We start from the raw sequence: 18272 nt of genomic DNA, 5'->3' as shown, positions 1-18272 counted from the left end.
TTGAGTTTGTTTCTCTACATTACATAAAAATGAAATCTCAATAAAGATCACAAAACACTTGATAATTTCACCCCATGTTACATTTCCTATGATCTATTTCAAATTAAATGTACACTTTCGATTCAATAAATAGATATATCTATAACTTAAGTAAAAGGAAGCTTCAAAGGGGCTTCCACACTTGGCCACGTTTGTGGCTTTTTTTATTGACATGTGGCTAATTTAAAATGGTTGATTTATAAAAAATTTTGAGATGATTTTTGTGAGGTCGGTTGCATTTAAGATTGTCAACAGAGGAATTTTTTTCTTTAGCTTCATAAGAGCATTTTTACCGTATTGATAATGTTTTGGTTCATAGGGAATTGAAGCTAACAGTGCTTTCATGTACTATGAAATATATATTTTTTATAGAATAAAATATAAAAATAAACTTTTTTAGTGGATATTTATGGATTTCATTCAAGTTTGACGTGAAGCAAATTTTTAATTTTTAATGAGACACTATAGGAATTATAAGGGAGATTAATTCTAAATAATTATAAAGGCATGAGATAAAAAAGTATTAATTAAAATTAAAGATCATTTAGAAAATTTCATCATTAAAACTAAAAAAAATTTAATAAGTATAATTAATATTTATTTCATTTTGACTTTCAAAAATATTTATTTTATTTGAATAATTTTATTATATCAATTACATAGCTTATCAATAATTACTTTTAAAACATTATATTTTCTCAATATGAATTTGATTTCACTGTTAGAATCATGTAATTAATAAAATATAAATATATCAATATTAGCATATATTAAGATATAAAAAATTAAATGTTTTCAAAAAAATTATTTAAATAAAAAATTTTGCTTAATAAGAGATGAGAAATATTTTAAAAAATAATTTTAAAATAATTATCTTTAAATTATCATTATAACTATTATTTATAGTGTTTTTAAATTTAAAATTATTATTTTTAATAAAAAATTTAACACCCACGCAAAGCGGGGCACCACTCTAGTATTTATAAAATGAAAACCGAATGCTTACAATAATTAATTAACTATATATCTTGTTAGGAAATTTGGATTGAATGTGAATGAAAATGCACAATTTTCAACGTACGCAATATATTTACAGGCTGACTTTGACCAGTAGAGATCTAGATCAATTTTCAACCTTGCCCTGATTCAAGAAATCTCTTGAAGCATAAGCCAATCTTGGTGATAAGCTTCCCCATTGGCTATTGCAATATCTGCAAGTAAAGACATGGAATTGTTCAAAGAAGCTTTGATGTAATCAGACGCATAGAAAATTTCAATGAAAAAATAGTGGCTGATCATATATATATATATATATCCGATGGTTTTAAATAAAATCTGAAAGGAAACGTGAGAAGAATTGCTTAAAGAATGCACCATCTTTCATGTAATTACAGCTGACGGATTTCTGATCATATAGCTAAATACAGGTTTGAAAACTATGAACAATTAATTTGCCCAGAACTTCAAACTTTTGGCATAAGCCTTGAAAGTCAATAATGTCCAACAAACCACCATATACTTTTCATCTATAAATACCCCATTTACCCGATTGCCATAACACAATTAAATCAAAGAGGAAAAGGATATTGCATAGAGTGAAAAGAAGAGAAAGATGGCTTCAGATGAATGCCAAGGTAAATAACAACTTCCAGAGCCTGGAATGGTTTGTCCTGATTAACAATTTCCTTTTGTTTAATACAAATTCTTGTGGCTATGCCTATATATGTAGGGAAAAGTTCATGGCCGGAGCTCCTGGGAGCAAAAGGGGAGGAGGCAGCAGCAACAATTGAGAGGGAGAATCCTAATGTCAATGCTGTGATTGTGTTGGAAGGATCAGTTGTCACCCCGGATTTCTTGTGCACTAGGGTTCGCGTTTGGGTTAACACTGATGGGATCGTTACCAGGGTTCCCGTCATTGGTTAAATGCAAAGGGCTTATACACTTGACTAGGAAGTCACTTATTTATACCTAGTCATGTAGCCATAATTAAATAAGCAAGCTCAAAATTATTGTATCTCTTGACATACATATATCTCTGTAATTTGGTTTAAATTTGACATAAGATACTAATAATAGTTTCCTATTAAGACCTTTTTCACTTTATAATTATATTTTGCCATGCCTATTTTGAGTATCTTTGAATATCAGAATCTTTTACAAATCAATCATATGGATGGAAAAACACGCTATAATATCTAATTCTTCTTTCTCATTCCAATGAATCTAATATAGAAAATTTTCAATGGAAAAAATATTGCCTTGTCAGCTGCAGGGATATTTATATATTTGGTATAATATCAGGAAACAGCTTTAATTAATTTTTAATGTTAAGCCCTGATAAGTAGAGTATTTCAACTATATTTTAATTGGCTTTTTAATTTGCACGGTGTAGAACATCCTTCATATTCCATTTTAAATTTTGGGTTAGTTCTTTTTAAGTATGCAAGCAAATGACGATTGATATGAAGGTCTATTTTAACACTAACTCTAGTCATCTAGATTGCCATGAATATTTGTTTAAATGGATTTAGATTGAAAAAAAGTCATATTACGAACCCAGAAAATAGACTTTATTCTATAGGCTTTAATGGTTAATCATAATAATTCTTTGTGATAAGAAAGATTTCTAAATGGAATTTTTTTATTTTTTTAATTATTTGAAAATATCAATTATTTCTGAAAAAGTAAGTAGTCAAACTAACAACCAAATTGACCAGGCTAATTTATAAGCTAGCTCTGTCAAGTTGATATCACTTACAAAATTGTCTTATATCAATAAAGTGAGAAACTAGCTTATCTCAACAGAAGGCATTCTATTTTTCCAGTTTTTCAACATAGTTGTTCAAAAATGGTGGCTGATTGTCGTGCAAGATTAGGTATATAGCTAGATAAGGTCATTCAAATCCGCTGTAGTTCAATTTCTATATATGAGATCATATCCCTCACACATTGCCTTTGTGGACCAAATGAATGCATGACTACACATGGACTACTATGGGATTAAGATAACTGGTGGTCAAGGGCAAAGTTCACTGAAGCCTACCCTATGCGGCCACCAGAAACCAGTATTAACTGTTTCATGGAGCCCAGATGATAGCCAAATCCTTACTTGTGGACAGGAGGAGGGTATGAGGCCTTGGGATGTCAGTTCTGGAGAATGATGTAAAGGACAGAAGACACTTAAAATCTCAGATATGGCCATAACTGATGATGATAAGAGGATCATAAGCATATGCAGAGAATCTGCTATACTATTGCTCGACTGGGAGGCAAAATTTGAGTGACTTATTGAAGAGGTAGACATGATTACTTCATTCTCATTATCAAAAGACAATAAGTTCTTACTGATGAATCTTATAATCCAAGAAATCCATCTCTGGAGCATTGAAGGTGATCCTACACTTGTGTCAAAACAAAGGTCACAAAACGTATTCGATTTGTAATTTATTGCTAGTGAGGATTCGAATGTGTATATATGGTGCAGATGCTCAAGGGAGCTCCTATTGACACTGCCTGCACTTTCTACAGTTATATTTTATAAATCATATAATTTATATTTTATTTAATAATAAATATTGCAAAATTAGCATATAATTATATTTGAAATTTATTAAAATTCAAACAACATACAGTATCAATGCTAAAACCATACAAAATATAAATATCTACAATATAATATAATAATATCTAAAATTACAAATAAATTTAGTGCAAATGATAAAAAAATATGTTTTGATTTCTGAATATTTATAATATATATATTTTTGAAATGCTGAATTAGATTATATTCAAGTCGTCATACTCATACATAGTTGATAATGGTACCTAGAAAGGGAAAACTCCCTGCTTCCTTAAAAAAGCACCTGCAGCACAAAACGCGTAGGTGAAATGGGTAAACGTGTTGATTATAGTTATATCCAAAGTTCTGTGTGTCTACACAAAGAGCCTCTGCTCATTGCCTTATTACAACAACTAGAAGAACCTCTGTGCTCATTGCTCATGTTTTATGTCCTTTCCTTAGGTGATGGCAGTCAGTGAGTTATCTAGACTACGTACCTTCTTGGAGATGGAAAATGTTCCTGTCAGGCGACTTATTGTTAATCAGATTCTTCATCCATCTGCCTCTGACTGCAAGTTCTGTGCTGTGAAAAGAAAGGTATAAATCTGTTGACCCTCAATAATATTATGACGAATGGTGATCGATGTGTCATAGCATGTTGAATGGAAGAATATATTAACGAAAAGATGGAACATTAGCATCTTCATCTTCCTTTCCACTTACTCTTCCCCTTTATTACTCATTGTTTTTTTTTTAATTGGGAGAAGAGGGATTTGAATCCTATTTCTTAGATAAGGAATTATGTATCAATTAATGAATCAAATACTCGAATATCTTTAATTATTCATTGTTAATTAAATATTTCAGCATCAGATGCGTGCCCTTAATATGATTCATAACGATCCAGAGCTATCCAGCTTGAAGTTAAACCAAGCACCCCTAGTTGACATGGAAATTGGGGGTGCTCCAGCACTTAAAATTGTGGGGGACATAGTATATGGAAATAAGCAACCACCAGGTAACCTTCGCTTTGACTTTCTATGGAGTTCGGCCAAATAATTAAAAAACAAATACCATGGCATTCCTCTTATAACCAAGTTATACTTCCGAAAACTAAAGTTATTTATGTAACCTTGATGTTTGGTTTATATCAAAAAGCCCAAAAAAAGAAATTTGTTATTTGGAGGCTTCCATCAATGAGATGCAAATTATACTTCCCAAAACTCTAGTTTCTCGCCACCATCACTTAGTTATCATAATGTCCTGGGTATCACTCCTGTGTAATCTGATATGTATTTGTGCTTGTCACGTGTAACTTGGCAGTTTCCTCATAATACTGGATCAGGAATTTTCGACAGCATGAAGGTGACAGTTCATAAGCAGAATATCTTGCAATCCTACAAATCCAGCATCAGAGAAGCAAGAGATTTTGATATCAAACTGCCAGAAGCATGAAAGAGGATGATGGAAGGCCCTCCAGCCTTGCGCTCTATATAGAGCCAAAACTTATATACTTCTTTCTTCCTTAGCCTTGTCAACATGGCTTTATATTTTGTAACTTGGATATATATATACAATAAGATCGCACAAAGATACCATAATATTGCTGATTACTGATTCCAGACTTGCAATGTGGATAGCTGGCATATGAAAGACTTTGCCATACATTTTAAATTCAGAAAGAAAATACCATGAAAGTGTCTATTTACCTGATGATTCTACCATAGGGTTCCAAGTGCTTGATTCATCTATGTGAACAATAGCTATTTCCAAGCTAGAAATGGCCAAAAATTAAAGAAAAAAAAGAAAATATTGTGGCATTCCTCTTTATAGGTATTTCCTAGTTAGAACTTTTAAATTTGCAATCAAGTTTTATTTTGGTGGACTAGCTATCCTTTTTACCACTCATGGGATTTCAAGAAAATTAAATATCCAAAAAGAATTATAACAAATTAAAATTCAGAATTCGAAACAACAAAGTAAAATACAAAATGTCGATATGAAATATAATTGCGCTTCATTCTATATCCATCCATAAATCTTTTCTCAACCTAAAAATTTCATCACATCTCCTACCTCCCAAAGAAATAAGTTGTTTCCTAATCTCTTTCATGTAAAGCAAAGTGATATTTCTTCACAATTTTATTTGGCCACAAAAAAATAAAGCTGGGTTCTGGTCATGGTATATAGAAAAAGATTTAAGCTTTTTTTTTTTTTTTTTTGCTTTTTGAAAATTAAGTCATTCATTCCATAGAGGGAGTCCAAAAACAAACAGAGGAGAGTAGAAGACTGATTGGCAGTTAGTCTTGACCCTCACAGCATAGACTGGTAACAGGAACACCAGTATACCCTCCGTGTCCTGCAGAGACAAAGAAACCAATTCTTTCCCTATTTACAAGTGAACCCGATAAACCTGCGCTAACAGGGGAAAAAGAGCCAAAACAACAGACAAGGCCTCAAAACAACATACTGGTAACAGTGCATGAGAAATGATTCTGGTGATATACAGTCCGTTTCGAAACCAAAGTTGTTATCATTACTTTCTCTCATCAGACTAGGCACCAGGCATGAGGCATCCCTTTCCTATCATGATGGATTCAACCCAAATCATCCCATTTAATGCTAATCAAAAAGTTCTTATCACATCTTTACTATCAAGTGCATCCCTTTCCTATCATGATAGATTCAACCCTTTACCCCAAACAGTTATTAACAATTCTTCAAAGTCTCCCTCCATTCTCATCTATTAACAATCTTGTAGTAAAAAATTGTAACAAGTTATGGAAAAGATGATTAAGTAAAGCTAATTATGCCATTCATCCCAACCCAAATCACCATCTTGAATAACTCTGAGCATGGTTTTACAGGAAACCATAGAAATCACACGTATGTACTGACATTGCAATTTCAAACAAACATATCCTTTACTTTAAAAGTGAAAAAAATATGAGCATTTCCAAATAAATTCCTTGAAATTTAGTAAAAGAAGTTCATTTGATATTAATTAAAATAAAATAGAAATCTAATTGAGTTTCCATGCTAAAATTCAGGAGCTAAAACCCAAGAAATGCAGGGGAGGGGCGAATTATAACCTCACGGGGGAAACATGGGAATTGGAGGGGAGATTGAGAGGGGGAAGGTACCGTGATGGGAGACAAGGCCTGGTGGTCGCTGGTAGAGATCCTGCTATCGGCGGCCATGGTTGGAGTGAGGGTGAGGTGCCTTGCTTTAGTGTTCTTGTACCATCAAGGAACTTTCATAGCAAAGCTGATCAAGAGACCATCAGAAGCAGCGCTACCAAATTTCAAATTTAAAATTAAAAACAAAAAACGCGTTTTAGGCAACTAGAATTAAGCAAGTAGAATTCTGCTTAAACCGTCTCTTTTGTTAACTATAAATAAAAGCAGAATTAAGCAACTAGATTTCTTCTTACTTCACTTCAGAAAACAAAGCATTCTGCTTCCTTTTGACGCTAAAAACCTCTTCACTCTCTTTCCCAAAACAAGAAAATCTCGTTCTAACTCCGACCCTAGCGATGATGTTCCATCCTCCAGCTCCAGGAGTGGTGTTCAATCCTTCTGATCGGGAAATAGTTTCCTTTTTTCTGCCCAAGTTGATGACTGGTGAAGGGATCGACGAACTTAGCTACCTCATTAAATTTTGTGATCTATATTGCATCAAGCCAGATGCCCTGTTTGATGTTAACAAAGGCTTTCTTCCGTTCGTCAAACCCAACCAGCGTTTCGTCTTCACCCATCGACAGAAGATTTCTCAAAAGAATGCAAATGGAAAACGACCTAGAAGGGTTCTTGACAGTCGAGCAGTAGGAGACGGTGGATTTTGGAGGTCTTCAACAGGTGAGAAACCTATTCTTGATGAACAAGGAGAGCATGTTATAGGGTACGTGAATACCCTTAACTTCTATGAGTACAAAGGTGAGAAACGAAGTCCAAAGGATGCCACCAAAACTAGCTGGCTTATGCATGAGTATCGTCTCCCCGGGGAAAATTTTCAAGAATGGGTTATCTGCAAGATCAAAGACACAGCCTGTTCAGAGGAAGATAAGTGTGTAGCTTTTTGGGTTAATGAGCTTTTTGGAAATCTGTTTCTTGGAAACAAAGAATGTCCATCATCTGCTTTAATGCAAGAAGCTGTTTTCAGTGGAAATTTACCTTTGCTCGATGATGGACAATACCGTCCTTGGATAGATAATTACGTAGATGGAAGGTTGCAGCAGTCAGAGAACCTGGAATGTCAATCATCAATTTTGGTGGAAGGATCAGAATCTCGAGTAAATGGTTTTGGAGAAATGGATTCTAATGGCCTAGTAGGTGAGGGTGATTCTTTGATGGATCAGTTACTGGATGAAGACCCCTACAGTGAGGTGGATCAACTATTGGGGATTAGCAACAACGATCAAATTAGCAACTTGGATGAGCTTGTCATTGATAAGAGCGTAGATGAATTATTGCGTGAATATGAGGCATTAATCGATGGTGACTGTTTGAAGGAAGTGGATCAACTACATGGGATTAGCAACAACAGTGAAAGTAGCAAACCGGTTGAACCTGTCATTGTCACTGGTAAGAATGTACATGAGCTATCGGGTGGATATGAGGAATTAAACCATGATGACTCTTTCAAGGAGGTGGATCAGCTATGGGGAATTAGGAACACAGATGAGAATAGCAAGTTGGATGAGCTTTTCACTGATAAGGATGTAGATGACATACATGCATTGTTGGCTTTCGACCATCTGCCACCGTCGGAGCTACCTGTGCCAATTTGAAGTAGCCTTTTATTTTTGTATTTCATATCTAGGTCGCTTTTCTTTTTTTCTTCTAAATGTAAAGATTAGCCTTGAATATATTTTTGAAGCTGAAATCAATAATATGTTATGCTTTTCCAAATTTATTGCCAATATGAATCGATCTCATCCTTAATGAAAAGTAATTAATTCTTGTTCAGTCAAAACAAGATAAAAAAAAAATCTGATTTTGCTGGTTTATTATGTTATGGCAACACTCTTTGAATGCTGCTGCACTTTCAACTGCTTGTGCTCTGTCAGTACTGACTCGTGGATGATGCTGATCTACTACTGCCTATGCCTTTCTATTGGTCTTTGGAATCTTGGTGCAAAGCAGAAATCCATTCAAATAGAAATGGTTTCTTCATTGATGAGACAAAACCATTTTAGTTTCAACCTGATTTATCAAACAGTAAATTTAATAATTATATTATTGAGAAATTGGCTAAAATTACAAATGATATTCAAGCATTAAATTTTCCTAGGCGTCAAATTATCCAGTATGAATGCTCAAATTAAGATAGTGTCTAATTGTAAATGAATTTAACATGCCGTTTAGTTAAATAATCAAAGAATATTTGCTTCTGTTGAGCTAAGCTATATGAGCTATAGAGTTAGGGACTTGTATAATAATCTTGTTGACTTTTATTCTTGGACGGTAGCTACATATATTTAAAAGTCAGAGATTTTGATATCAAACTGCCAGAAACATGAAATAGGATGATGGAAGACTCTCCAGCCCTGCACTCTATAAAGCCAAAACTTATATACCTGTTTCTTCCTTACCCTTGTCAACATGGCTTTATATTTTGTAACTTGGATACGTACACAATAAGATAGCATAAAGATAACATAATATTGCTGATTACTGATTCCAGACTTGCAATGTGGATAGCTGGTATATGAAAGGCTTTGCCATAGAATTAAATTCAAAAAGAAAGGACCATGAAAGTGCCTATCCATTTAATGATTCTACCATAGGGTTCTAAGTGCTTGATTCATCAATCTGAACAATGATTTCTCAACATTCGTTAGCTATTTCCAAGCTAGACATGGCCCAAAGATTAAAACAAAGAAAACAAAATATTATGGCATTCCTCTTTATAGATATTTCCTATCTAGAACTTTTAATCTTGTAATCAAGCTAGGCTGGAGTTTTTTCCTTGCTGAATTTAGTGTATGCTTTAGTGATTACAACTTTTTTTATTTTAAGTTTGGTGGACTAGCTATCAATTTTACAATTCACTGGATTTCAAACAGATGAAATATCCAAAAAGACTCATCACAAAATTAAAATTAAAAGATCAAAACAACAAAATAGAACACAAATTGTCCATATGAAACATAATCATCACAAAAGAAACAGAGGTTCAGAAGGAAACTAGCTGAGAAAGCCAGCACCCGCAGAAGCAGAAAACAAAGATACAGAAACAGAAACAGAAACAGAAACAGAAACACACATCCACAAGGGGAGAAAACAAAAAAGAAGATCAACCCAACAACAAGATGAAAAAGAAAGAAGAAACCTAACAAGACATCTCAAAACCAGAATTAACCTTCATATTAATATATATAGTATAGAAGTAAGATCTTTCCTCCTCTGTTTTCGATTGAGTACAGCTAATGGTGACCATGCGATTACTTTATGGGAGGCTTCTGGTGCCTTTGTTTTTTTTGGGGGCTGTTAGCCTTAGTGTGATGAGTCATATTGTACTCCATACTGATCTTTTGTGATCAGTTTTCTGTGATATTCAATAAAGCATTTCTGATTGTGCAAAAGAAAAATGGTATACCCATATCTCGTCACCATTTTTAATTTGGTTGATCAATAGCCATAATAAATAAAGCTGTCTGGAATGGTATCGGCATAAATAGAAAGGATTTCAGCTTGTTGGTCTGTACTCCTGGCGGCGTCGCAGGTGTACCACTTTAGTTTGCTTTTGTTATGGAGCATCAAGGAATTTTGACATCAAAGGTGATCAAGAGAACAGAAGAAGCAGTGGTAGCGGCAACATCAAGAAAGATGGAGTCATGGAAGATTAATGTTCAAAAAACTTTTTCCTATAGAAGTAGAATTCTGATGACTTTTAAGCCATATTTGTTTGAATACCTTGCCCTGATTCAAGATATCTTGCACCATAATCCAATCTTTGGGATAAGCTTCCTATTGCAATATCCACAAGCTAAGATGCTGAACTGTTCAAAGATACTTTGCTGTAATCAAATGCATTGAAAATGTCATTGGACAGATAGTGGCAGCTGAGACCACATATATGTTAGGTTTTTAGATTAAATTTTGGAAGGGGAAGTGAGAAACATTGCTGAAAAATGCACCAACTTTCTTCATCCTAATCTTCCTCAGAGCTGATGTTGGAATACAGCAAACAATTTATCCCCTCCCAAAAAAACACTTCAAACTTTCAACATAAGCTTGCTGGGAAGGTCAACAATGAGCAACAGGCTAATCTAGTCCTCATCTATAAATACCCATCTTAATCTTAACTAGTTGCCTTAACACAAATAAATCAAAGCAGAAAAAAATAGTTCAATAGAGTGAAAAGAAGAACAAGATGGCTTCAGACGAATGCAAAGGTAAATAGTAACAACTTTCAAAGCTAAGAATGCTTTGTAATCGTACTAATAACTTTTTTTCCTTCAGAATAATTATATACATTCTTGTGGCTATATGTGTAGGGAAAAGTTCGTGGCCTGAGCTTGTGGGGAAGAAAGGGGAGGATGCAGCGGCAAGAATTGAGAAGGAGAATCCTCATGTCAATGCTATGATTGTGTTGGAAGGAACATTTGTAACATTGGAGTTCTTGTGCACTAGGGTTCGGGTTTGGGTTAACACGGATGGGATCGTTACCAGGGTTCCCATCATTGGTTAAATATATTGTGAAGGGCTTATGCTCGACTATAGCAAGTTACTTGCTTTTATTTTTTTAATAAATGGGGACTATGTTGTAATATAAAACAAGAATAAATTTGATTATTTGATCTCATTGTTTATCTACGTAAGTCTCTAATTTGTTTCAAATTTGGACTAATTAGATGCTAAACGGTCTCCATTAAGGCTCTCCGACGGGAATACATACACAAATCGTTAATGAGTTATAAGATATCAAAGCCTGATTTCTGTTTTGGAATTTGCAATGTAGAAATACATGACATATGGAAACACTTTGCCATGAAATTGGAATCTGGAAATAGAATGCCATGGATGAATTATGAATTTCTAATTTCCAAAGGGAAGATAGTTATATATTTGTACAATGCCTAATCAAGTTATTGATTTTTTAATGCATTCATGAAAATACTTATATTATACTTTATTTATGTTACATGTAGTTTATTTAAAAAAAAAAATATTGAAGCACCATGTCGACTGGCATCATGTCATTTCTTTCACACAAGATGAATATGATTTGACTAAAAACAAAATAAGCCCTTGTATGCAATTAAATGTGTTGCAAGAGCTTCTATTCTATTGTAAATAATTAGGTTTTTAATCAATTATTTACAATCAATTGGATTCTTATTTGCTGAAAATTTTAACACCATTAATTCTTTAATTTCTATTAGTCGGGATATAATTTTCATGAGACATGAATGATGTGGAATAAATATTAACACGACATTTTTTGAGCATGTGTGTCAAATTAAAAGAAATGGTCATTTTTAATACATGTCAAGAATGAAAGGAAATTTTGTTTTTAATTTTAACACATGCCTAAAAAATGCCACATTATTTATGTCACATGACAATCCTATTCTCATTGATAGAAAGAGCTAATGGTGTTAAAATTTTTATGTATTCCAGTAAGGACTCAATTGATTGTAATAGTTGATTAAGAACTCAAATATTTAATGCAATAAAAAGATAAAAGCTCAAATGATAGATTTAATTAAGTATAAGGACTTATTTTATGCTTTAGCCATTTAGAAAACCATAAACAATGCTTGATAAGATTAAAATCTGATTTTGCTTAATAGATATTTGGTTTAGACTCTCCGACATCAGTAATAATAAATAATAGAATAAATAGTTATAAATGATTACTTAATCAGTGAGACGAAACCAATTTAATTTTAACCCAGTTTTTAAGAGTAGAATTTGGACTTGGAACCTAACTTATTAATAAACTTGATAAATTAATCATTGAAGCATTGTACATCGTCTTCAAGCTATTTAAATATGGATGCTCAAAACCTCAAAGATAATGTCTAATTCTAAAAGAATTGAATTTACCATTCAAATCTCCCATACTCATTATTGCTCTATTGACTTTAAATAATCAAAGAATATATCATCTTTTAACAATTACTTCTCTGAGAGATAAATCAAACTATAAGATTCAGTCTTCCTTCTTGGAACAAAGACTTTCAACTCTTTATATATAGCTTTAAAATTTCTGTGCTTGTTTAAAGTTGTTTATAGATATATAGCTATTATGACTTTCAATGTGTTTGTTTTTCTTTAATTTTTGGGTGTTCACACCATACACAAATTGAATTTCAAATCTTCCTTGTTGGAACACATCAAAGACTTCAACTTTATCTCATATGTTTGTGGTTTCCATTTTTGCTTTCTCTTTTACATGATTAAGATTTGGTCCTTTGTTTATAGATATATGTATATGGATCATCAATTGACTTAAATTCATAGTTTTAAGCCAATAAATGTTTCAAGATATCTTGAAGCATAATCCAATTTTGCAAAATCTAGACAAGTTAAGATTTGAGCTGTTCAAACAATATGTAGTAATAGAAAATTTCATTAGACAAATGGTCGCGGAAACCAGAAACCATATATCCTTGAACTCTAAATTTAATTTTGGTAAGGAAAGCGAGAAAAATTGCTGAAGAGTGCACCAACTGTCTTCATCCTAATCTTCATCAGAGCTGATGTTGGAATACAACAAACAATTTATCCCCAAAAAAAAATACTTGAAACTTTCAACATAAGCTTCTAAGAAAGGTCAATAATGAGCAGCAGGCTAACGTACTCATCTATAAATACCCATCTTAACTAGTTTCCATAACACAAATAAATCAAAGGAGAAAAAATAGTTCAATAGAGTAAGAGGAAGAACAAGATGGCTTCAGATGAATGCAAAGGTAAATATTAACAACTTTCGAAGCTAAGAATGATTTGTAATTGTAATAAGAATTTTATTTCCTTAAAAGCAATTATATAAGTTATTGTGGCTATAAATGTAGGGAAAAGTTCTTGGCCTGAGCTTGTGGGGAAGAAAGGGGAGGATGCGGCAGCAAGAATTGAGAAGGAGAATCCTCATGTCAATGCTGTGATTGTGTTGGAAGGATCATTTGTTACAGCGGATTTCTTGTGCACTAGGGTTCGAGTTTGGGTTAACACCTATGGGATTGTTACCAGGGTTCCGACCATTGGTTAGATTGTGAAGGGCTTATGCTTTACTAGCAAGTTACTTGTTTTAATTTCTTTAATAAACACAAATTATGTATTGTAATTTAAAATAAGAATACCCACTATTATGTTATATGATCTCATTATCTTTATTTAAGTCTATAATTTATTTTTTGTTTGGAATAAGATTTTTAACCATCTCCATTAAGGCTTCTTTGTATTTTATGATCATATTTTGTCATGCACTTGAATTTGGAATTAAGGGAGAAGAAATACAAAATTTTGAAGGTGCCGGACCTAAATGGTCCATTCTTTGTAAAATGTCCTATTGCATCCTTTTAACGTACCTATTGCTCAAGAAGGATTAATTCTTGTGATGTTGGAGAATATTATTGCAAATAATGACAATCTTATAACGTTTTCTTTCTTTTGGTTTTTTGGAGAAAAGAAATTCAAATCCCACTCTTTGAAGGGAACACATACATGAACTATTGAGTCAAATTTAATTCTGTAAACTGTTATTTATTCGTAATATATGAACATAGAGAACAAATTACCTTGTCAACTACTACAACATTTATTTTGTGAGATCAGGATAAAGCATTATAAGATATCAAAGCCTGATTTCTGATTTGGGATGTGCAATAGTATGTAGAGATCAGACATATGGAAAGACTTTGCCATGAAATTGGAATCTGGAAAGAGAATGCCATGGACAGATATGAATTTCTAATTTTCAAAGAAAAGTTATTAATTTATACTTTATATATAGATGTAGGTTACATTTAGTTTTAATTTCTTCTTTTTTTAAAAAAATGAAGCATCATGTCATTTCTTTCTTGCAAGATGAACATGATTTGGCTCCCTTGTATGTAATTAATACTTAAAAACTGCAAATCATTATTGATAAAAAATATGTAAATGTAATTTAAATATTTTGGGACACAGGCATTTTGGGTTTTTCTTCATCAGATTTAGGGGTTAGGGCTGCGTGGTGATAATTTTGTCAAGGTGAAGTTGGAAGGACTCTAATGGTAGAATAGTAATACCCTGCCTCGGTACAGACCCCCTCGGTTTGATTCCCGATTGGTTCGTGTTCAAGCTGTGATGAAAATGAAATGATTCAACTCTATCATGGTTCATCATTGAGTTTGTTTCTCTACATTACATAAAACTGAAATTTCAATAAAGATCACTAAACACTTTATAATTTCACTCCATGTTACATTTCCTATGATCTATTTCAAATTAAATGTACACTTTCGATTAAATATATAGATATATCTATAACATAAGTAAAATGAATCCCTAAAGGGGCTTCCACACTTGGCCACGTTTGTGGCTTCTTTTATTGACATGTGGCTAATTTAAAATGATTGATTTATAAAGAATTTTGAGATGATTTTTGTGGGGTTGCATTTAGGATTGTCAACAGAAGATTTTTTTTCTTTAGCTTCATAAGAGCATTTTTTCCGTATTGATAGTGTTTTGGTTCATAGGAAATTGAAGCTAACAGCGCTTTCATGTATTATGAAATATATATTCTTTATAAAATAAAATATAAAAATAAACTTTTTTTGGTGCACATTTTTGGATTTCATTCAAGTTTGATTTGAAGCAAATTTTTAATTTTTAATGAGACACGATAGGAATTATAAGGGGAATTAATTCTAAACAATTTTAAAGGCATGAGATAAAAAAGTACTAATTAAAATTAAAGATCATTTAGAAAATTTCATCATTAAAACTAAAAAAAAATTAATAAGTATAATTAATATTTATTTCATTTTGACTTTCAAAAAATATTTATTTTATTTGAATAATTTTATTATATCAATGATATAGCTTATCAATAATTACTTTTAAAACATTATATTTTCTCAATATGAATTTGATTTCACTATTAGAATCATGTAATTAATAAAATATGAATATATCAATATTAGCATATATTAAGATATAAAAAATTAAACGTTTTAAAAAAATTATTTAAATAAAAATTTTGCTTAATAAGAGATGAGAAATATTTAAAAAAATAATTTTCTTTAAATTATCATTATAACTATTATTTATAGTATTTTTAAATTTAAAATTATTGCTCTTGAATTATTATTATTTATATTTATAATATTATATAAGTTTTAATAAAAAATTTAACACCCAAAGCGAGGCACCACTCTAGTATTTATAAAATGAAAACCGAATGCTTACAATAATTAATTAACTATCTTGTTAGAAAATTTGGATTGAATGTGAATGAAAATGCACAACGTAAGCAATATATTTACAGGCTGACTTTGACCAGTAGAGATCTAGATCAATTTTCAACCTTGCCCTGATTCAAGAAATGTCTTGAAGCATAAGCCAATCTTGGTGATAAGCTTCCCTATTGGCTATTGCAATATCTGCAAGTAAAGACATGGAACTGTTCAAAGAAGCTTTGATGTAATCAGACGCATAGAAAATTTCAATGAAAAAATAATTAAATTCTTTGTTTTTTTATTTATTTTAACACATGCCTAAAAAATGCTGTGTGTTCCACATTATTTATGGCACATGACAATTCTGTTCTCATTGGTAGAAAGAGTTAATGGTGTTAAAATTTTTATATATCCAAAAGGACTCGATTGATTGTAATAATTGATTAAGAGCTCAAATATTTAATGCAATAAAAAGATAAAAACTCATATGATAGATATTTTTAGTATAAGAACTTATTTTGTGCTTTAGCCATTTAGAAAACCATAAACAACGCTTGATAAGATAAAAATCTGATTTTGCTTAATAGATAGTCGGTTCAGACCCTCTGACATCAATTAACTTGATAAATTAATCATTGAAGCATTGTACATCGTCTTCAAGCTAATTAAATATGGATGCTCAAAACCTCAAAGATAATGTCTAATTCTAAAAGAATTGAACATACCATTTAAATCTACCATGCTCATTATTGCTCTGTTGACTTTAAATAATCAAAAAATATATTAACATTTAACAATCACTTCTCCGAAGATAAATCAAAATCTAATATTCACCTTCCTTCTTGGAACAAAGACTTTCAACTCTTTATATATAGCTTTAAAATTTCTGTGCTTGTTTAAAGTTGTTTATAGATATATAGTTATTATGACTTTCCATATGTTTGTTTTTCTTTAAGTTTTGGGTGTTCACACCATACACAAATTGAATTTCAAATCTTCCTTGTTGGAACACATCAAGGACTTCAACTTTATCTCATATGTTTGTGGTTTTCATTTTTGCTTTCTGTTTTACATGATTAAGATTTTGGTCCTTTGTTTATAGAGATATATGTATATATATATGGATCATTAATTGACTTAAATTCATTTTTTTAAGCCAATAAATATTTCAAGATATCTTGAAGTATAATCCAATTTTGAAAAATCTAGACAAGTTAAGATTTGAGCTGTTCAAACAATATGTAGTAATCGAAAATTTCATTAGACAAATGGTTGTGGAAACCATATATCTGTGAACTCTAAATTTAATTTTGGTAAGGAAAGTGAGAAAAATTGCTGAAGAGTGCACCAACTGTCTTCATCCTAATCTTCATCAGAGCTGATAGTGGAATACAACAAACAATTTATCCCCATAAAAACACTTCAAACTTTCTACATAAGCTTCCTAGAAAGGTCAATAATGAGCAGCAGGCTAACCTACTGATCTATAAATACCCATCTTAACTAGTTTTCATAACACAAATAAATCAAAGGAGGAAAAATAGTTCAATAGAGTAAGAGGAAGAACAAGATGGCTTCAGATGAATGCAAAGGTAAATATTAACAACTTTCGAAGCTAAGAATGATTTGTAATTGTACTAATAATTTTATTTCCTTAAAAGCAATTATATAAGTTCTTGTGGCTATAAATGTAGGGAAAAGTTCTTGGCCTGAGCTTGTGGGGAAGAAAGGGGAGAATGCGGCAGCAAGAATTGAGAAGGAGAATCCTCATGTCAATGCTGTGATTGTGTTGGAAGGATCATTTGTTACAGCGGATTTCTTGTGCACTAGGGTTCGAGTTTGGGTTAACACCTATGGGATTGTTACCAGGGTTCCTATCATTGGTTAAATTGTGAAGGGCTTATGCTTTACTAGCAAGTTACTTGTTTTAATTTCTTTAATAGACACGAATTACATATTGTAATTTAAAATAAGAATACCCAATATTATGTTACATAATCTCATTATCTTTATTTAAGTCTGTAATTTATTTTTAGTTTGGAATAAGATTTTGAACCGTCTCCATTAAGGCTTCTTTGTATTTTATGATCATATTTTGTCATGCACTTGAATTTGGAATTAAGTGAGAAGAAATGCAAAATTTTGAAGGTGCCGGACCTAAATGGTCCATTCTTTGCAAAATGTCCTCTTACATCCTTTTAACACCCATTGTTCAAGAAGGATTAATTCTTGTGATGTTAGAGAATATTGTTGCAAATAATGACAATCTAATAGCATTTT

General features: G+C 31.9%; 4 protein-coding genes across 4 annotated transcripts; all 4 read left to right on the top strand.

Annotated features, from left to right (window-relative positions):
• The first annotated feature begins 1556 nt into the window (after positions 1 to 1556).
• Positions 1557 to 2145, top strand: LOC18586436 (glu S.griseus protease inhibitor-like). The gene is made up of 2 exons (XM_007009828.3): positions 1557 to 1673; positions 1769 to 2145. Exons 1-2 carry the CDS (start codon positions 1652 to 1654, stop codon positions 1960 to 1962), a joined length of 216 nt encoding a protein of 71 aa, XP_007009890.2. The 5' UTR covers positions 1557 to 1651; the 3' UTR covers positions 1963 to 2145.
• An 8723-nt stretch (positions 2146 to 10868) lies between these two features.
• Positions 10869 to 11407, top strand: LOC148760292 (glu S.griseus protease inhibitor-like). The gene is made up of 2 exons (XM_088802616.1): positions 10869 to 10997; positions 11100 to 11407. The coding sequence occupies exons 1-2, from the start codon at positions 10976 to 10978 to the stop codon at positions 11291 to 11293; spliced, it is 216 nt and encodes a 71-aa protein (XP_088658742.1). The 5' UTR covers positions 10869 to 10975; the 3' UTR covers positions 11294 to 11407.
• Positions 11408 to 13430: 2023 nt separating this feature from the next.
• Positions 13431 to 13924, top strand: LOC148760291 (glu S.griseus protease inhibitor-like). Its single transcript, XM_088802565.1, has 2 exons — positions 13431 to 13523; positions 13626 to 13924. Exons 1-2 carry the CDS (start codon positions 13502 to 13504, stop codon positions 13817 to 13819), a joined length of 216 nt encoding a protein of 71 aa, XP_088658691.1. The 5' UTR covers positions 13431 to 13501; the 3' UTR covers positions 13820 to 13924.
• A 3555-nt stretch (positions 13925 to 17479) lies between these two features.
• On the top strand, positions 17480 to 18060 carry LOC18586431 (glu S.griseus protease inhibitor-like). Its single transcript, XM_007009823.3, has 2 exons — positions 17480 to 17584; positions 17687 to 18060. The coding sequence occupies exons 1-2, from the start codon at positions 17563 to 17565 to the stop codon at positions 17878 to 17880; spliced, it is 216 nt and encodes a 71-aa protein (XP_007009885.2). The 5' UTR covers positions 17480 to 17562; the 3' UTR covers positions 17881 to 18060.
• Positions 18061 to 18272: the final 212 nt, after the last annotated feature.

The sequence above is a fragment of the Theobroma cacao genome, chromosome 10 (assembly GCF_053813885.1).
Source record: "Theobroma cacao isolate CCN51 chromosome 10, ASM5381388v1, whole genome shotgun sequence".
NCBI classification, from domain to species: Eukaryota; Viridiplantae; Streptophyta; class Magnoliopsida; order Malvales; family Malvaceae; genus Theobroma; species Theobroma cacao.
This window is presented reverse-complemented; position numbering and strand designations above follow the sequence as displayed.